This window comes from Xiphophorus hellerii, chromosome 23, assembly GCF_003331165.1.
Source record: "Xiphophorus hellerii strain 12219 chromosome 23, Xiphophorus_hellerii-4.1, whole genome shotgun sequence".
NCBI classification, from domain to species: Eukaryota; Metazoa; Chordata; class Actinopteri; order Cyprinodontiformes; family Poeciliidae; genus Xiphophorus; species Xiphophorus hellerii.
Window position 1 is genome coordinate 6,039,677 of NC_045694.1, and position 22,096 is coordinate 6,061,772.

At 37.8% G+C, this 22,096-nt stretch overlaps 1 protein-coding gene across 1 annotated transcript in view; it reads left to right on the top strand.

Moving 5' to 3' along the window:
• Positions 1-22,096, top strand: part of fat2 (FAT atypical cadherin 2) — a 99,932-nt gene that overhangs the window by 41,885 nt on the left and 35,951 nt on the right. Inside the window, exons 8-16 of the mRNA XM_032555505.1 lie at positions 14-76; positions 1,070-1,282; positions 1,718-1,928; positions 2,478-6,145; positions 6,613-7,009; positions 9,170-9,369; positions 10,161-10,314; positions 10,813-11,046; positions 14,631-15,020. Of these exons, the coding sequence (XP_032411396.1) occupies positions 14-76; positions 1,070-1,282; positions 1,718-1,928; positions 2,478-6,145; positions 6,613-7,009; positions 9,170-9,369; positions 10,161-10,314; positions 10,813-11,046; positions 14,631-15,020 (5,530 nt within the window). The remainder of the gene's footprint in view (positions 1-13; positions 77-1,069; positions 1,283-1,717; positions 1,929-2,477; positions 6,146-6,612; positions 7,010-9,169; positions 9,370-10,160; positions 10,315-10,812; positions 11,047-14,630; positions 15,021-22,096) is intronic.

A 22,096-nucleotide genomic window follows, 5' to 3' on the forward strand; every position in this document is an offset into this window, starting at 1 on the left:
GTCCAATCTGCAGGCCAACATCCGTGTGTTGGACATGAATGAACACCGACCCGTCTTCCTGAAACCGCTGTATGAGGTGAGAGTTGATATTTAATCATACAGAAAATGATCCTCCAAAGGTCATGCATGAGTGCTAATAATGGGGATGTTGAGATGCAAGCAGATGTAAAGCACCAGTAGAGACGTGTCAGCAGAAATTGAATAAAATACAAGTTTAGACAACCATTGATGTTGAAATGTCTTCTAAGGGATATAAGTAAAAGCAAACGTCAAAGAAAACCAAAATTGATGATGTGTTATTCTTTCAAAAGCTTGATGTAAATAGTATTATTTTAAGCTGAAATTCCTGTCTACATTTCATCCAGAAAGGCTATGACCTGCTTTGGTGGATTTCATTACAGAAAATCTGAAATGTGTTAGATTCTCAGTTGTGCCCTTAAGCACAGGATCTTTGTGGATAGATCCAGAAAGAGATGAAAAACTGAAAGAGATCACTGTTTAAGACAGGCTTTACTCCAGGTTAAAAAATACTATTTAATACAGAAAATAAAAAAGAGGCAGATTCACTACAGCAGCTTTTCACCGAATATCTGTATAAAAACTGAAGAAGTTTCTGTTAGACTTCCATAAAAAGATGTTTTGTGGATATTTCGTGATTTGCTAAATGTGTATAATTTGCTTCTTTTTGTCATGCAGTATGGTTGATATTTCATCATGTGAAAAAGAAGAAAAGTTCTCTTTTTGTGCTCTTTCCTCAATTGCTTAAGAAAATTTGGAAAACTGAGGCCTTATAAAGCATTTAGTTCTTGAATTTAAGATGAAGAAATATGAATAACCTGGGTATGTCTTTGAGACGGCAAGTAAAGGTTTTAAAAAGCTATTTTCTATGTTTTCTGACAACTTTACAACACTGTTATTTCTCTATCTTCAGATGAGCTGACTCTTTTAGCTTGATATTTCTTTTCAGCTCTACTCCCTTTTTACCTTACTTCTTTATAAGAACCATCAAGAATCAAAACACAGTAAGTTTTTTCACACTGCTCTGTGATTATCTGCTCTTGTCCTTAAGGTGAGGGTTCCTGAAGACACGTCCCTGTGGAAGGACATCCTGCAGATCAGCGCTAAGGACGATGACACCAACAGCAACCTGGTGTTCTCCATCCACAGCAGCCTTCATCCGGACAGCACCAAGTTCTTTCACCTGGATCCAAAGAATGGCATTCTGGTGATGACAGAGAAGCTGGACTTCGAGGAGATCTCTATTCATACACTCATTATTATGGTAACCATTTATTCTGTAATGACAAAAAGCTTTAAAAATTAGACTTTTTGAATTTTGCACTGATGATACACTGGTGGGATTTAGTTGGCAAAATGTATGATTATGTTAATATTTTGTTTTTATAATTTAATTTTCTGTATTTGTTGCAAAACAACAACAGCTATTCATTGTTAAAATAACTTATGTTTGATAAAATATATCAGGTATTAAAAAAACAAAAATATTTAAACACTAAAGATTTTGCTTAAGAAAATGTGGAGCTTAATAAAAATATTTTAAAAAATAGCAAAACAAAGAATTTGTTTCTGCTATAATGAATGACAACCTCTTAATTTTATTTTATTTTTTTCTATAAAACCTTGCTACAGTGTTTGGTTTGGAAACGTAGGGGCCTTTTACCTCTTCACACGATGCAATATTAACTCTCTTCTTCAGGTGCGTGACCAGGAGATTCCAATGAAGAAAAATTTTGCAAAGGTGGTGATTCATGTGGAGGACTGTAATGACCACTCTCCAGCTTTCCTCAGCCCCCGTTATGAAGCTAGCATCTCTAATCTGGCCCCTGCGGGCTCTGAGGTTGTCCGAGTCAAGGCCCTAGACAAGGACATGGGGAGCAATGCAGACATCAGCTACTCGCTGCACTCTGGTGAGTTGCCCAGGCTTATTTTTATATTTTATCTGTGCTTGCTTCTTTTCACCTGAACGCTGCTTCACATTCATTTAGCTATACAAACTCACTCCTGGGAGCTGTCTCTGTTGCATCTGCAGTCTTTAAATCTTTCACACTGGGTTGTTTGGGATTATGGCGGATCACGAGTAATCAAAGATCCTGGGAATGTGTGAGACAGAGAATGATGCTTCAATGCCAGCTGATGCAATCGAACACATTGTTGTTTTAGTGTTTTATACAGCAAACAACATCCATCTTTGTAATTGTCTTATCTCAAATTCTCACATGTGAAGTTAAAAATGACCACTGGTGTGAGATAAATGTCACTGCTCCCAGAAAAGTTTTTAAGGTTTAAAAGACAACAGAAGAATCAATGAGATAATATTGTTATCACTGAACACCTTGAAAAATAAAGTAAATAGTTTTGTTTCTGTACCTATTTTTATATAAAAATGACTTAATCATCAAAATCTAAAATTAGGAAGTATTTTTATGTGTAAAATAATATGTCTTACCTCCCTGCAGGTAATATTGATAACATCTTCTCCATTGATCCTGAGCTGGGCTCCATCAGCGTTTCCAAACCCCTGGACCTTCAGCCTCAGGACCAATTCCACCTAACAGTAAAAGCCAATGATCAGGGTTTCCCTCAACGTTCTGACCTCTGCTCTGTCCACATCCACATCCGCATTTCTGATCAAACACCACCCATCTTCCCTGCGGATGAATATTTAACAGAGGTCAGTGAACTAAGAGCTCCCAGCACTCCAGTGGTCACCATCTCGGCCTCCTGCCCATCTGCAGTGCATTATGGTATAGAAAGTGGAAACTTAAATGACACATTTTATATCAACCCCTACACTGGCTTGATTTCCACCAAAAGATATCTTGATTTTGAAACCTGGGAGTCCTACAAGCTCAAAGTTACAGCTTCCACAACAGCTGGAGCCATCTCCAAAACTCTAGTCCATATCTATGTGATGGATGAGAATGATAACGCTCCTGTATTTCAGCAGAAGGAGTACTTGGGTCAAATCAGTGAATCAGCTCCTATAAACAGCATAGTGATGGGGAAAAGAAGTGCACCGCTGGTCGTTCAGGCATTTGATGCAGATCGAGATTCAAATTCTCTGCTGACATATCTGATCCTTGAACCTGAAGTGCTGAAAGTTTTCAAGATTGACCCAAGTATGGGTACCATCTCTTTAATTTCACCACTTGACTTTGAAGCCAAAGCTGAATATCACTTCACAGTACAGGTGAAGGACTCCGGGGAACCATCACTGTACGCAGCAGAGCCTGCCAAGGTCACTGTACGTGTCCTGGACCTTAATGACTGCGCGCCACAATTCACCGCCTCTGTTTATGAGTCATCTATCATTGTCCCAGCCGTCAGAGATACTGAGGTTGCACGTGTCATGGCCCATGATGGAGATTCAGCAGTCTCATACAGCATCTCTGAGGGAAATCTTCACAATGCCTTCTCAATTGATCCCAATACAGGAGTCATTACTGTGAGCAATGTGTCCGAGTTCAGGTCATTTTACCAGCTGACTGTCAGAGCTTCAGATGGCCTCTTTAAAGATTCAGCCACTGTCAACATAAATGTAACTGAGCTGATGCCAAGCGATCTAGAATTTCAGCATAAAATTTACTCAGCAAGCATTGCAGAAAACCTAAATACAGTGAAAACTTTGGCAGCACTAAAAGTCTCAGGATGCTACCTGAATGAGCCTCTTTTATACTCTGTCATCAACCCCATGGGAAGGTTTACTATTTCCCAAATGTCAGGGGTTCTTGAAACCACCGGCATTCCTTTTGACAGAGAGGAACAAGACATTTATGACATAGTGGTAAAAGTTGAAGACACCAGAACCCCACCCAGAACAGCAACAGCTCAAGTCAAAATTTTTATAGATGATGTTAATGACAATTCTCCACAGTTTCTAAATTTGCCTTTTTCAATGATGATTTCTGAAGACTCTGAGCCAGGAGATGTTTTGTACCAAGCAACTGCCATTGATAAAGATCTGGGTGAAAATGGATCGATCATGTACTCTCTGGAGGAGGATTTTGACCTTTTCAGGATAGATCCAGATGTGGGTGATGTATCCCTTCAAAGACCTCTTGATTTTGAGGCCCTGAATAAGTACATGTTGACTGTTGTGGCTTCAGATGATGGCCTGCCAAGTCATAGCACCACTGCTCAGCTCACTATTCAAGTAAGGAACAGAACCAATCCAGTTTTTCAGACTCTTCTTTATCCACTGAGAGTTCCTGAAAATGTTCCCCCATTCACCACCATTCTGCATGTTCAGGCCAGAAACCCTGAGGGATATCGGCTCATCTACAATCTTGAGGAGGAAAATGCTTCAAAGCATTTTCACATTGATTTTAAGACTGGAGTTCTGACCATAACCAATCCTCTGGACTATGAGAGCCAGACAATGCATTTCTTGACAGTTCGAGCTACTGACTCTGTTACCGGAGCGTTCTCAGAGGCGTCTATTGAAATTGTAGTGGAGGATGTGAATGATAATCCACCACTTTTCCCACAGCTAACTTACAGTGTGAACATTGCCGAAGGGCTTCCAGTCAGCACCTCTGTGATTCAACTCAATGCGACAGACAAAGACTCTGGCAGAAATAAAGATTTGACCTACCGGATTGTCAAAACTGAGGGAAATGAAACTGATTTTTTTGAGATCAATCCTAAAACTGGATTGATTATCACAAAGCAGGTTCTGGATCATGAAGACATTGAACAGTTTAATTTGAAAATCAAAGCCATTGACAATGGGACTGTTCCTCTCAGTAGCGAGGTGATGGTTTTTGTAAATGTCACTGATGTCAATGACAATCCTCCTGATTTTGTCAGTTCTCAGTATGAAGCTACTTTAGATGAAATGGCCAAATGTGGCCACATTGTCATTAAAATTCAAGCTTCAGATCCTGACTCTGAAGACCTCAATAATCTCAAGTACAAAATAATTTCAGGTAACAAAGATCGATACTTCAACATCAATGAATCCTCAGGGATCATCTCCTTTTCCAATGTTTGCAAGAGGAATCTAGATCCTTACTACAACTTGACTGTGGCTGTATCTGATGGAGTGTTTCAGAAAACTGCCCCAGTTAGTATTGACATGATTAACAGCAACAGGCACAGTCCTTACTTCAAAAAGAGCATCTATGAGGCAGAGCTGGCTGAAAATGCAGAAGCGGGAACTCGTGTTATCCGACTGGCAGCTATTGATCCCGATGACGGGCCATACGGAAGTGTGGACTACACCATCATCAACAAACTTGCTGATGAGAAATTTGCCATCCTCGAAGACGGTCAGATTGTTACAACTCAACCGCTTGACAGAGAAAACCCCACCCAGAAAGTGATAGCAATAAAAGTGATGGCAAAGGATGGTGGTGGAAAAGTGGCCTTTTGCACAGTCAAAATTATTCTCACAGATGAGAATGACAATGTGCCTCAATTCAAAGCATCAGAATACCAAGTTTCAATTCAATCGACTGTAAATAAAGGCTCTCCTGTCATTCAGATTATGGCTTATGATGCTGATGATGGTAAAAATGCAGATGTGACCTACACTGTGGATGAAGCTGAGGAAGTTGTAGAAGACATCATCGAAATCAACCCTTTCACAGGAGTTGTCAGTGTTAAAGAGAGTCTGGTTGGAATGGAGAACAAGATCTTTAACTTTAAAGTGAAAGCTCGTGACGGCAGCCTCCCTTTTTATAACTCCACTGTCCCTGTTCAGCTAAAGGTGGTTCCTCCAGAGGTTCCGCTGCCAAAATTCTCAGAACCACTCTACACCTTCTCTGCTGCAGAGGATTTTCCCATCGGGTCGGAGATTGGATCAGTGAGGGCCGACTCTGACATGCCACTCATTTACAGTCTGGTCAATGGGAATACTGTGGAAAGCAATAAAGACAAAGTTTTCAGCTTGGACCAGGAAAGTGGCACTCTGCTACTACAGAAGACCATAGACCATGAAAAGACAAAGTGGTACCAGATAGATGTGATTGCTCAGGGGAACCATAACGGGACAGACGTTGCATCGCTGGTCTCTGTCAGCATCCAGGTTCAGGATGTGAACGATAACCAGCCCATGTTTGATGCAAGCCCATATAGAGCCTTCCTGGCAGAAAATATGCCTGCTGGAACCACTGTTATTCAGGTGAGACAAATTAGGCTTTCTTTTATAGGTTTACTTCTTCCAATGTATTGAATGCTTTTAATAGACCAGGGAAATGCCAAAGTTCTTGCTGAACAGAGAAGCGTAAAATGGTGTCTAGACTCTGTGACATTTGCATGTCTACTGCTTATACGTAAACTGAACATAGATATACCTTTTCTTTATAATATATCTGCACATACTATAAGGAATCTTGAGAAAACTGTGTGAATAAAGGTCTAGGAAACAACTTTATCCTTGAAAAAACTTTTAAAAATACATTCAAATAAATGTTTAGATATCCAGTCAATGTAGCTATCTTTGAAAGTTATTGTTTTTTTCTTTGTTTATTGTGCCAGCATCTGGCACCTAGAGGTCTTAGCATTTACTTTAACCTCCACAGAAGTTTTTACCATCCATGCCACAATAGATTTCTGCACAAAATATGCTAATCGGTCTGTGACCTCTAGGTGACAGCCAATGATCCAGACACAGACACCAATGGCATGGTTACCTACAGCTTGGAGGCGCTGCCTGATGACACCGAGATTGACATCAATGAGGTGTTTGCCATTGAAGGAGAAAGCGGCTGGATCACCACTCTACGGGAAACAGACTGTGAGACTCTCAGAGTCTACAAGTTCAATGTGGTTGCCACAGATCATGGAGGAGATGTCAAACTATCGTCCAGCGTCCTCGTGGAGGTGATGGTGACAGACGAGAATGACAACGCCCCGAAATTCACGGAATATGTATACCACGGTTCAGTGGTGGAGAATGCCACCCCATTTGAGCCAATTGTTTCAATGACGACCACAGATGCTGACGTGTCCCTAGAGAACCGCTTGGTGACATGTTATATCACAGGTTTGTATATCTGACTCACAGTTTGCTTGGCCAATAGGTTTTTGCATGCCACTGCACTGTGGAATGTGGTTATCTGTTCAAGCAAGCATAAATGTTTTCATCAGTGAAATCACTTTTTTGCTTTGAAGATCTGCTGCACTGTGGGATTTATAAAGACATTAATAAGGCAAAATGAAAATCTGTGTTAATCACCCTCAACTGAGTCACATTATTCCACCTCCAATTAATCCCAAAGTGGAGCAGTGTGGCAAAACAGGAATACCAACTGGATGCCCTGCAGCTAACAACACAAACAGAGCCTTGAATTAATGCAAATCCAAGACAGTTAAACTTCTCTGAAGGAGCTCTGGCACAGAGATGAGTGTTTGTGCTGGAATTATTTACAATCGAAGGGTTTGGCTCAGGCAAACTCTCAGTTGTCACAAAAAAAAATTAATAAATAAAACCGCCCACACACTGTGTTAATTTACTTAAGGTTTGTCTTATTCTAAATCAATAAGAATTTATTATTTTCACTGTTGATTTCCAGTTCGCAAGGCAAATGTTTTTTCTTTGTTTTGTCTTAAGACAATAGTACTAATAGTACTAAAATGAGTTTTTTTTCTTTGTTAATGTTTTATCAATAATACTTAATGTCTTACCTCATAACAAAAACAGTGAATTGTATACTCATATTCTCATTCTTTTAACAGATAAGTTAGATTTATGTTTCTTTGCTTCCATCCTTCATGTTACACCTTAGGGTTATCACTTTGTGCCTTTAAAGTTGCCATTTGATATCCCTATTTTATTTTTAGTTTATTTTGTCCAGTATTTTGATGAGTAATGGAGATATTTTACTAAAACAAATCTTTTTTTCCTTCAATGATTTTATGTAACTTGACTTTTTATGTTGTAATCATCGTACATTTCGATCTCGGTTCTACTCCCCAGTTGGGTCAGCTGAAATATAAGACATTATGACCCCTATCCTAAATTAGGCCAACTGACCTCGTGCTGGTGCAAAGTCACATACTAGCAGATTATAAAAATAACTTTAAAGACCTTAAAATATGTGTGAGAGTTATACAACTCCCTTTATCTCTCAGTTCATGTTCATATTGGAAGAACAAACCAACCCATGTGAAATGTCGTAGGAACAATTAGGTTATTTAAATTTAAAGAAAAATCTACCCAGCATCTGTTTATTTTCACAATTCATGAATATTTTTTGTTTTCTTTACATTTGGAAGCAGTTCCTGTCAAAATTATTAATTTCCCAGCCACAAACAACAACGGAATATAAGAAAAATCAAAACAAAAAAAAATGTTTGCAAAATGCTTCTTTACTTCTACTCATTCTTCATTTCAGTAAGTAATATGTAACCTGGCTTGTTTTATGTTGGCAAACATTTTACTTTTGAAGGTGATGATTTGAAAAATCAAGGGGGAAGCTCAGAATATATCACTGCTTATAAATTTACACAAAAAACATGCAAAAGCCACAAAGATGTAAAACTGGATATCTGCTAGTGAGTGTATATACATATTTTCTAAATTCAAGCTTTGATTTGACTTTTTATTATTGTTAAGGCTTCAACGGCAAATACACTTTCTACATTTTGTTGTAAAAACACAACTTTTACCTAAAAATGTAACAAAAAAAAAGAAAATTCCCATAAAAACTGAGAGAATGTCAACTTAATTTGTGGTATTTCCATTCTAATGTCAACATTATAAATTAAAATCAGCATAAATTATAGCTCGGGGGTAATTAATATTGGTGTTTGGGGAACAGAATCCACTTATCGTCTTGTCTCTGCCAAAGAAAACTTGTGGTACAGCTAAACAATTTAATTGCAATACCTGAATGGCATCTCGAGACAGTTTCTTTCTTGAGGTTATACCTTTTGTTTTTGTAAGAAACCCTTAATTCAGCCCTTGCCAGCACACATCAATGTCCGACAAGGTGTGTGTGTCATTATGAGGAAACAGACAAAATCAGTTACAGAATCTAAGATTGCAAGTGTAATGTAGAAAAAAAATCAATCTCAAACAACATTAGCAGGACAGTAGCAGATATGAAACAATTGGAGAATCTCAAAATATTTTCGGCTGCATTGACAATCGATTCATCAGATTCAAAACCATGACGCAGCTTCTTTTTTTTTTCTCTTGCAGACGGAGACCCATTGGGCCAGTTTGCCATCGTCCAGTTGGATGAAGGTCAGTGGGGTCTGATTGTAAAGGAGAACCTGGACCGAGAGACCAAAGGCCGATACACATTGCGGGTGACTGCCACTGATGGGAAGTTTGAGGCTCCGGTTACTGTTGATGTTCATGTTTTGGACAGCAACGACAACAGTCCAGTTTGTGAACAGGTGAGTCATTTCACAGCATCACTGACAGAAAGCTGTTGCTTCTCAGATACTTTGTTGATCCTCTCAGTAAATTTGCTTCACTTCTAGGATCTACTGAACGGTTAGGCAGTCCCAGATTTATTGTTAGGATCTTCTTTCACTGGGATTACAAAGGAGGAGTGCTGTTTCTACAGCAGTACTTGCACTATTGCACTAAATGTTCATAAAAGATGCCAAGGACAATTTAAAAGTTGAATTTTAAACTTTAATCTTTAAAATAGTGTTTTAAAAGTCTTATTTTACATTGAATGTCATCTCATACAAGGGGAGGTACATTTTTCCCTTCTTATACAGGAAAGTAAGAGAAAAAATATTTATATAGCTGCCACAGAGTGCTTTAAAAAGTACTGGAGACCCATATAAGTTTTATTCCAAGCTATTGGTCAAACCCAAACATCAATACAAATTTAGTAAAGTTAATTATTAAAATTAATAATTCATTTTAATTAATTATGATAGATAAGTGGTGATGGAGGCCTTTGAGGCCTCCATCACCACTTGTGTTAAGAACAATATTGTTCTTGAACATATTGTTCTTGTGTTAAGAACAATAAAAGCATGTTCAATACCTGCTTAAAGGTTGTCAGTTTTTAAAGGATACTTTTAATCTGACAAATGAGTCTAATTTATTGAAAATAAACATTTTCAGCTGCCTGCTAATAACTTCTGAAATGATTGAAGCTCGTAAACACTGTGGCAGCATGTCATCATCTCAGCGCCACCTGATTATTTTTCTCATCCTCTGTCTCTAGCTGGTGTACACAGAGGGGGTGATGGAGAACGCGCCACCTAGGATGTTTGTTCTCAAAGTTTCAGCTTCGGATCCAGATGTGGGAGCAAATGGCGCAATTTCGTACACACTGCACGGTCCAGACGCAGATAAGTTCCATCTGGATCCGAGAACAGGTATGATGGCGTCTGTTTGGGGTGAAAATAGGCACTCTCACTGTGCCTGGGATGGTGATAACATCAACAATCTGCAGCTGTAATGAGCTAATAGGAGCCAAAGCAATTGTGTCCAGCAGATCACTGACATCAATTCCTTTCATTCTGCCATAACATTTATCTTCACCTAAAATTTGTACTCCTGATTTTACAGATGAACCAAACGGTTTTCATTTTGTTAAGTCCTTCTGAGAACAATCATCCCTTTCACTGTAAAATAATAAGAAAATGTATTGGAGGTCACAAATTTACATTTTACGATGTGTTCCCAAACTTTTTCCACTGCACTATTACCTAAATTGTGAGAAACTCTTGGAAAGATACTGTAAATGCCAATTGCACTGTAGTACTGTAGATAAACATATTTCAATTTCCATAAGAATAAAATATTTTTTTATACACATATAAAATTGTGATCTTGTTTGGTGATTAACTATTTCTGAATTCACCTGCCCTCAGGTGAGCTGTTCACTCTGGCCGTTTTGGACCGTGAGACGTATTCGGAGTTCAACCTGGTGACGAAGGCGACTGATGGCGGTGGTCGATCCTGTCAGGCCGACATCCTGCTGATGATCCAGGACATGAACGACAACCCGCCCCTCTTCTCCTCCAGCCACTACGAGGTCACTGTGTTCGACAACACTACGGTTCGCACGCCGATCGCTGTCATATACGCCAAGGACCCGGACACAGGTGAGCAACTGCTGACTTTTAGAAATGGGAGGTTTTCAGCTATGTGAGAACAATGTATTGTGTGCCTCAGGTCCCAACATGCTGAGGTAAAACATTTGGCCTGGTATCACAAGCCTGGCTTTGTAAGTCTAGAACATGTATGTGTATAAGCATGTTTTTGCTGATCCCAAACATAATGACATGCTAATCCATTTGCAACAGAGTTAATTCTTCCAAAACTCCCCCTTGATACATTATGTCATTCCAGCTGTCCGCACAGAGATTTAACTCTCTTAACGCTTAACCTCATGAGCTGAAAATCTGAAAATTGTAAGTTTGTTTCAAACGTCCCTCTGCCACATGTCGACGTGCCCCAGGGAGGGCACTTAACCCCAAGTTGCCTGTTGATTTGTGTACCGGTGCATGAATGTGTGCCTATTATTGAGTTTAAATGGATAACTGGAGCTTTAGTATAAAGTGCTTTGAGTTGTATAAATTTAGTTCATTTATCACTTAATCAAATTTTTTACACCCTTGTTTGTTTTTAACAGTGTTCTTCTTTCCTGCTGTCAGCTGGCACTTCATTGTGTTTTCAGTACCAACTCTCAGTCTGTGGAAAATCATAACTTGCTGAGCGTAGCCAACTCTTTAATCCCGGTGTAACAACCAAACATATTGATGCATAACACTGTTTTATGGGTTGTTTGCAGATAAACCCAATGGGGTGTGTGTGCGTGTGTGTGTGTTCTTTTTTTTTTTTGAGGGGTGGAGGAGGTATGTGGATAGTTTATTTTAAGTCAATCACTTAATCTTGTTCCGAGTGCTAAATTCAACATACGAACAAGTTTAAATCATCACTTGAGATTTGCAACTTGAACAGGAAGCTTGAGCTCTTCAGTCAACCAAAAACCAGTGTTTAGTTGCACTTGCAGGTGCTTTCAAGGTAATTGGCATCTGCTACTGCACCGAATGTCACTGTTGATATATCTTCAGTTAGCTGTAGAAAAACCTCTGACTGTTATTTCACTTTGAGCCACATTCAAATGGAAAGCTCCCCACTACTTTATATTTTATAGTAAACAGTAAAAATAGTTATTGTAAAAAAACAGACGATTTGACTATAAAGTGAAATACTCTACACTAAACTCTAAATACTAAATATGGTCATGTAAAGAAAAACTGTCTTCTGAAGAATAAATATCTAGGGTTCGGTCCCTTCACATCAGTGTAAACTGATTGTGTTTGTTACAAAGTGGAAAGTAGGGACATAATCATGCATCTATATGTTGCATCTACAGATTTTTACTGTCTTGTACAATCAGTTAAAACTGCAATCACCACTCTTATCCAGAAGATGATATTCACAGGATATTTTGCTTCTGTAAGGTGCCTTGACAGACAATGAGTAGATAAGGAGATTATCTAAGGTTCATGGAAATAGCTGCTGATGATCACACAAAGGACCTCGAATACCTACTAGCTTGTTTTTAATCAACAGTGAAAGAAAGTTTCAGTTTTTTTATTTCAGTTGAAAGAGTAGTTGAAAAGCCAAGAGTCAAATTTTTCTCTTTTTGAAACACCAAAACATTCTTATATCCTGAAGTTTAATGATTACAACACACATTTTGTCTCACACATTTTAAATTGTAATTTTTATTTTGGGAAAAAAAATATTTTGTTTTCTTTTGCTTTATTTTGAAATTAAGAGACCTCTTTCCATTTTTAGATTTAGTTTCCATATCCAGTTTCAAATGGTCAATATGCAAAAAAAATCCTCTCAGTAGTATGTGGCCAAGAGGCATGTACCAGTCGGTTATTTGTACCAAGGTAAAAAAGTTGATGGCAGCATACAGATGTGGTAAGACCACCCTCAGTGGAAAGTAACTCACAGCGTGTGGGTGAAGTAGCAAATGGTGTTTATTCTAGATTTTTTCCTCTCTCTCTGTCTCTCTCTCTCCAAGATCAAATTACAAGAGAACCTCTCACCCTCAGTGTGTGTTCTCAAGTTTTCTTAAACTGCAATATTGTGGGGGCCACTCAATGTTGTTTTTCCTGTTAATAAAGATGACGATTCATGCATAGTTTATGTTGTTACTAAGAAAATAATTGACACCATTTTGGTACATACAGAGTTAATACCGCAGGGGAACCTAAAGAAAAAGTTTTCTTCTTTAAAAACTTGTAGCAGAGCCCAGTCTGCACAGATGCGTTTGTCTGTTTGCAGTTTGAGTGTTGAAAGGTTTATGGTCAAACTTTGACGCACTGGCAAATGTAAAGAAAGTGATCAAAAAGTCTGCCCATAACCAGCTGGGACAGACTTTTTTTTTGCAAGGCATACTTTGGCAGCTCAGCCACGCCTTTAGATGTGCAGCAGCTTGTCTTCACCTGTTCTCACAACTTTCTCACAGATGAGACATAAAGACCAGCATGTTTGAGGCTTTACTTTGTCTACTTGTGCACCAGTTTGCTTCTTCAGTGATTTGATTTATTTTCTTAATGAGCGAGCATCAGCAAACTTTTCAAATCCAGCTGCTGGCTTTTAAAGATTGAGACGGTTTCGAGAATAAATCTTAGTTTTTGAATGGAATACACTGAAGTGTGTTTTCTGTCATGGCAACAGAAAGACAAACTGCTTAACCATCATCTTTCAAACTTTAGTCCAGTTAATCTTCTGCAGAACACCTAAACTTCCTTGTGTGACTTAAGTTTGCATGCTTAAATGTTTATGTGAAATGCCTTGATGAAAATAAGGACTTGAAAATGAAGTTATTTCACAAGAATGATGCTGTTGTCAGAGTTTTTTCAGAGGCCTTATGAATAGTTGCTGAACAGGTTTTCTATTGCTTTTTTCATGACCTGAAAAGGGGATTTGGTGCCCCCATCTGTTGAGTTATGATCTATTATATGGTTTGCTGCAGATAAGAGAGTGACATGAATGTATGAAATAGAAATGCATTTTATCTTGCATTCTGAATTGGTTGAGGGGTAGGAAATTTGCAACTGACTGATGGTGATATCTGTGAAAACATAAATGGAAAATATGCTCCATTTATAAAGGCTGCAAAATTTTAATCCATTTCAAATCCCAGTTAGAGGCATTTACTGCTTGTTTTACTCTTTCTCTCTCTGCCCCTTTTTCTTTTAAGCAACTCCCGAATAAAGATGAAAGTTGTCTTTAAAATGTGATTCAATAATAATAGTAAACAATTGAGGATTAACAATTGTTCAGAGATATTTTACTCCTTAAAATACAACTTTCAACAGTTTCTGTGCTTATTTTCAATAATACTTTAAATTGTAGTTAATTTCTTTAAGTTTGTCTCCTCCACCATGTTTTTACACAATTTTTAAATTCTCAGACAACAATTTACGTCATTTAGCACTCTCATCAGATCAACCAGAAAATTATTGATATTTTGTTTTATTTCCATTTAAAATACATTTTAAAATATAAACTCCTTATTAAACTTTTAGAAGTTTTTTTTAAAAATATTTAAATAAAAACTTTTTAAACTAATATTTCGGCACACAAAGGTTAAATTTGGTTGAGTTTCTCTTGTATGTTTATTCTTCAGGTTTGAGCTTAAGTAATTTCTGTTTTTCAGGCATCAATTCTGAGGTGAAGTACTCCATGCTGGCAGGAGACCGTGGTTTCTTCTCTTTGGATGAGTTCTCTGGAGTCCTGCGGCTGGAGCGACCTCTTACCTCTGACACCCCACCAGCATTTGAGTTAAAGGTTAAGGCCACCGACCGTGGCCTGCCTCGCCACCTGTACTCTGTTGCCACGGTTACAGTGGATGTGGTTTCCCTCGATGACTATCAACCGGTGTTCCTGAGCTCGGAGTACACCGCCCAGCTTTCAGAGTCGTTGGTGGTCGGGTCTGAGGTGTTGAGCGTGTCAGCGCTCACCAGAGACGGGGGTGGTCCGGATCCCATCGTGTACCGCATCATCTCAGGAAACGAGGATGGCCGCTTCCACCTAGACTCACAAACAGGTCAGAACTGTTTTTTGTCCACAGATTTAAAAACTGAATTTTCTGAGGTGAATTTACAAAATATTTATCTTCACTGGGTTGTGAGGACTATTCTGTTTATGTATTCAACATTTTCATAAACTTTCAAATTAAATATGATTTAAAAAAGGCTAAACTGTAGAAGATATGATAAAGAACAAAAGAAATATGTAGATTTGACATTTCACAAAATAAACTAATTCATTTTAAAATACATTTTAGCTTTTCACATATAAATATCTCTAAAAAGAACAATAGAAAAAAGCTTAAAATATGTGTAATTAAACACAAAAGAATCAGAAAGTTTCCGGTCTGCAAAACTCAGAGAATATTTCATGAGTGGAACAATAGCATATTTGCTACTGTGAGAACTTTCTTCCATGGTGTATAAATATCTGAAATATGCTCTGGTTATGATGAATGGAGTGCCAGCAGTTCATTGTGTGGATAATTCATCTGCATTGTATTAGTACAACAAAGACAAACCAGGGAGCTGAAACTTTTGATCCGGAGAAAAAATATTTTGATTTTATTTCCTTCCAGGTGGCTGGAGGCCCCATCTTTTTTTTTTACTATCCTGTCAACGGTATATAGCAATTAGGATTTTTCTCAAATAAATTACTAAGTATTCCACCTGTATTAATATGCAAAAGCCAACATTCCCCTGTGATGTCAACAGAGTGAAATGCTTTGGGGGAAGTTATGAATAACGTATATAATGTAAAAGTATGATGTATAATTAAAAGTCAGAAACATTCAAAGTTTTACTCAAACACGTCTGTTTTTTTTTTAAAGGCTGTCTGAAAGACATCCTGCATTCAGCCTTCTCATGTTTTAAATAGGAAGGGCAAGCAAACCTGACAGAAAAAAATTAATTTGTTGAGACTCCTGAGAATGTACAACTACCTCTGTGATACCTAAGTTGAAATATAGTTTAAGATTTCAGACTTTGTATATTGAATTTAAAGCATCATGAATAAATTTTGTTCACAGTAAACATTGCAGCAAATGTTTACCCTTTGATGTGATGCTTTATGTAATTATTGGAGTTTGAAACACAGAAAGAGTGAAGCCGTCATCTCTTGGCTTCACTAATTAATCTCTTTCAAAACAATTGACAGAAAAAGAAAACTGATTTTTGCCGAGCCGAATTTAACAACCTAAGGTATATTCAGTATATTATATCTAGCATTTTAATTTAGAAGAACAACAAAAGTTAATATTTTGCAAAAAGTACATTATTGTTTTTGTTGAATAATTATGAATAATATGAATAATTTAAATACCTGCAAATCCCTAATTTTTGCTCTCTTTATCCCATACTCACAATATTCCAAACATAGTGCAATTTCTACAGTCGTGACCATATGTGCTATTATTAAAAAAAGGACATAAATCAAAATTTTAACAAAATTTTTGCCCACCAAGTCACTAGAATGTATCCAATTACAGAGCACACAGATGTTCAAACCCTTTTTTTCTGCAGACATTGTGAAATTGTTTATAGGCCATATTGGCCACCACTGTGGTTTACTCCTTTGTTGCAAAAATTCATTCTAATTAATTCATTAATGATTCATTCAAATTAAAATGTTATATTGTTAAAATGTTATGTTATATACACAATAAACACTAAAATATTTTTCAACGGGACTCATTTGCCAGCTTGCTGTTAATAAAACTGAGAATCCCACGGGGCATTTTTCTCCTGCAACCTCTGCGCTCCTCCCAGATATTATTCCGTGTTACTTCCAGCTGTGAGTGTGAATCTCCTGCTGTGAAAGGCATGCAGGAACAGCAGCAGAAGCTCAGACAGCCTGCATTTCCCCTGAATCTCCCAGGTGTTTTTAGATGTGAAAACAGTTAAAGACCCTCAAAACAACTGTAATATCTGCTGCTGAGCTGATAAAACATCATTCAAAAGCATCATCCACCCACTGTTGGTGAAGAATACACTAGATAATTTATATGGTTTTTGAATGAACTATGGATCCTTTGCATGATAAGCAAGCATCTCCAAGTTGTCTATAAAGGACATAGCTGTGGTCAGTAAATCTCACACTGGCTGTGGATCAGAAGTTGTTTTTCCAATATTAGACAGCAAGCAGTTTGTCTTGTCTGATATAGGAGCCAGATGGATTGGATCTAGCCCTCATGGCAGCTTAATATTTCACTGAATCATCAGGAAAGATAAACTAATCATGTGACAAATAGGTGAGTTTATCTTCAAAGGCAGAGTAGGAGAAAAATAACTCAACAAAGTTCTGTGTGTCTACAGTTTTCAAGAGGTAAATAGTTCATTGTTTCAATTCAGCATGAAGAGCAAATATTTTATGTCTGAAATAGGTTTAAAACAAATTGAAGGACTGTATGACTAAAAAGAGGACAATGTACCACATATTCTTTGCTGTACTGAGAATTAAAAATCTGAATTAATACAAGGAAATATTATGCTCGCTGAATGAACCTAAATTTGTACTTTTCAATGTCTCCACTGTGCAGTTTTTACACCATCTTGCAAAAAGCGTCTTGCCCTTTGAAGTTTTTACATTTTTTAATGCAACTGCCAATATCTTCCATGTGTTATTCTATTGGATGATTTAGTAATAGACCAACACTGAGAACTGTGAAGAACAGTGAAGTGAAAGGAAAATAAAGGCATACATCTACAGGTAAAAATCACGGTGTGTGGTACGCATTAGCATTCAAGCCCTTTCCTCTGGTACTACTGCACATAATTGAGTGCAGCCATTTGCTTTCAGAAGTGAACTAATTAGTAATTTAATCTCAGTATAGACGCAGCTGTTCTGTGAAGACTTCGGAGGTTTGTTAGAGAATATTATAGAACAAAAAGCATCATGAAGACCAAAGAACACACCACAAAGGTTACAGAGGAAATTGTGAATCAGTTTAAAGGCTTAGATTATAAAACAATGTCCCAAGTTTTGAACAAAGCACTGTTCATTCCATCAATAAGTAATGAAAGCATAGCGTAAATCTATTGAGAGGACAGATCCTGCATATCTGGCCTGTATGGAAGAGGGTCAGTGTTGAAACAAAGATAAGAGAATTTTAATTTGCAGTTTGTGAGAACCCAGGAAGGGGAGGTGGCCTAGAAGAAGAGGGGACAAGAAAAAAAAACTTTTGGGCCTACATGCAGCATCCTGTGTGTGGCAGAAAATTAACCCTGTAAATCACCACCTAACACACTATCCTCACAATAAAACACGACAGTGGCAGCATCATGCTCTGAGAATGCTTGTGAGACTTGGGTGGAGCAAAATACGGTGCAATACTGGAAGAAAAGCTGTTAAGTGTTACAAACAGACTTGGGACTGAGGCAAACTTTCTGGCAAAGCAGTTTCAGTCTGTGCATAAAGATCTGGAAATAAAGGAACACACTTGAGCAAAGCACTATATGCAGCTTTAGATCAAATGTTATTTTAAATGAAAAAATATCACTAATCTTTTTCCTTGCGACACCTACACACCATCACCACAGAAATAGGTAACAACTTGACAATCCTCAACAACTAAATCCTCAACTGTTTATGGCAGCACAAGATTTTATTTGCAAATTTAAAAAATGTAAGACAGATTTGTACTAATCTTTTTTTTTAGCTCTGTGTTCTAGTGAAAGCAAAGTAAGCTGACTTGGTTTTTATTGTTTGTAGCTAATAACAAATTAATACCCTGCAGCTTCTTACGGGTTTTAACAGCCTTTGCTGTAGCTTCTCAAAGCGCTACTGTTTGTGTTCACAATAAATGTGTGAGAAGTAAAAGCATAGAAGCTTTCAATGACAAGCAATCCTCACTCAGCTACTCTGTGGGAAGTCACTTCATGCTGTGTGGAATGAGCTTAGACTGCTCGGAGCAAAACTGTGAAACAAGTCCACACTGATAGAAAGCTGGCAGGAGAAAGAAAAAGCTGCTGCTGTATGTTTATATCAAAGGCTTACTACAGTGCAGGGTTATAACAGGCAATCAAAAACATTAGCATAATTACTGTACGTGCACAAACACCTCTGCTGCAGTGAGAGGGATCCATGAAAACTCCAGAGACATGCTGTGAAACTGTGGCTTCCAGTCTGATCCCTAAAGCTCACTTTAGAAAATGTTTAACATAGATGTGTTATCTGGTGGTTTAGCCCAGATATGTAAAAACCTCATCCTTTCACTGAATCATTTATGCTCTCTCTCCACAGGGTACCAGTAAGCTGCCATTTCAAACAATAAACAAAAGTACAAACCTCGTTCTTTTACTTTGTGGGAAGTTTTTAAAATAAAGACTTATTTTAAATTACGTCGTAGTAGGGCAATTACTCCAGCTTCTGGTTGATAGATCACAGCTCAGCATTTAATAAATAAAAAAGTTCAAGGAACTGGAGATTAGTGCCACCTAATGGCCGCTAGACCCTCAGCAGAAGGAAAATATTAAAACTGCATATAAAGTTTTACAATTACCAACATATTTTACAATTACATGTTGGTAATTGTAAAATATGTTGGTTTTACAATTACTAGCATGGGAGCCTCCCAAGGACGTGCTTTAAGTCAACTTCTATTCTTGATACTCTTTTGATTCCAATTCAACCCTAACACCACTGTGGAATTTCCTGATATCAATCAACATCAAAACTCTGGTGTAAAGAAAACATTTAATCTCAATATAAAACCAGACAGTGGACTTCAGAAGAAAGAAGCAGGATAAACTACTTACCACCTGATTTAAATACGATACTGATGGAGAGAGTGGCAAGTTCTCCCTGCCTGGGACTCTATATCTTTTAGGATCTAACCTGGAGTATACAAACCTTCAGCCCAGTAAAGAAGGGTACACAGGAATAGTGTGTCTAGAAGGTATAATATCTCCACAGTTGTACTGTAAACCTTCTTCATTTCTGCTACTCAGTAGTTTCTAACAATATCACCATCTGGTACAGGAATTGTAACTCATAAGACAGAAAAGCTCTAGGTAGGCTGACTTTTGAGACATCTTGATTCAACGATGTGGATCTAGGGCACATAATGAACAACATTTACCATCCTAACTATAAAATTTTTAAGTGGCCATCATCCAGCAGGTGCTTGGATTCCATGCCAACTACAACTGAGCAGTGGCGGGCCGTGCATTTCACACCTAGGCCTTCAGTAGTGCTCCGTCTGAATCAATCCAACCCTCAATAACTATTTTATGGCTATAAAACTTCTACAGCTGCGACACACATAAAAAAAGCATCAAAAATAACCTGATAAAATTACAATATTATTTAGGAATATAGCAACATTTTACTCACCAAAAATCCTGATTATTTGTACACAAAATCCATCCTCCTTTCTTTCCTCAAGAAGATTTCAATTACTCTGTTGTGCAGATTATCCGTGCGTTTCAGTTCCATGAAGAAGTCCTTTTCTATCGCCGTCGAAGCTAATGCTGAAAGTCGAGCCTGCCCTGTCGTATTTCTGGCATAAGTTTTAGTTAGTAGACTGAAAGTGGCGGACAAATCCTTTTCCCGGTTGTGACAGGCTTGCTAGCTTCGGAGTTGCCCGACCTTGCTTAACAACGTCCAGCTTTTCTTGAAAAGTCCGCCTTGAAAATGTCTTTGACAGTAAATCTCCAACCAAATCCATTTCTTCTCCTCCTTCACCCATTGTGGGTTGACAAAACACCTATTAAATCAACACAACAATATCTTTGCTTGTGCAGCTCGCTACAGATGCAGTTTGCTAGTACGCTCTTTGACTAGCCAATCAGAGCGTGTGAATACGCTGACGTTACGTCTGCTACAGGGCCTTGGTGTCGCCAACTCAAAATCTGATTGGTTGAAGCAACAGTTTGATTGACGTTTATTTTATGCTACAGGGCCCGCAGAACTGATTGTGAAGGCCTCCAGGCAGATTTCTTTGACCCTGGCAACAAATAGTGGCTGAAATGTGATTGGCTAAATGCTTAAATATGAAAATACACTTCTGGAAGCAGCGCAACCAGGGGGCTAGCAATGAAAGGAAGCGGACAGACCATTTGGAATTATTTAATACGTATTCATGGACAAAATATAATTAACATCAGTCTGTGATTCAGATATTTTTAGGCCAGCAGAGAAGGCCTTGCAGGCCCTGACGGCCCACCACTGCAACTGAGAGTATGGGAAAAGGCTTCTTACCAGAAGCAGTGCCATTGGTCTGAGGACAGAGATAAAATACTATGCACTCAATTTCTTTACAACAAATCTGATGATTTTACCTAGAGCAATTTTTATTTAATTTATTTTATGTTTTTTTTTTTTTTTTACAGTTTAGCACCAAGTTGTTTTGTTTTTGTAATTTCACTGCTGTTGGTCTCTTACTCAAGATGGTTCTTATTTTAGGCACAATCTTGTGAGTGATATGTGAAAAAGAAAGTCAGTCACAAGTTAATATATTCTCTACTATAAAGTAGAACAGTGTGAAGGAAGAGTATTGATTTATTGTTTAGTTGAGCACTTGGTGTTTGCTCTCTATACAGGATTTGTTCTACAGAAGGTCTTTTGTGCCATGTGTAAATGTTAAGGGACCAGGTTTGATTTTTCTATCTTGGTTTTGAAAGTTGAGATTTGTGTAGTCTTCTATTTGTAATTAAGTCATTTTTGTTTTAATTTAAAGTGATTTAGTTTGTTATTTGTCCAGTATTTCAGCAGGTTTTTCATCTAGTAACCTCTTTCTCATCATTATAGCTTGGAGCTGCACAATGTATTCAGTCGCGATCATCACTGAAATTACAATATGTACACAATTGCTAAGGGCTGTTTGGATGAAGTATTTGGAAGGTTATTGTATTTCGGGTGGCATGCATTCAAACTGCTTGCCAGTAATATATTTGGCTCGATGGACGCACTTTTACCGTCTCACTGAGTAAAGTGATTTCAAACTATGTAGTAGGCGTTAGTTCTATCAAATCAGCTTATATATATTTGATGTCACTGCTGTTGTTCTCTTACACATATGAAAACTGATTTACAGTTCTTCCAATAACATTTAGTTTAAGAATAAGAAGTGGAGCAACCCTGGGATCGTACAAA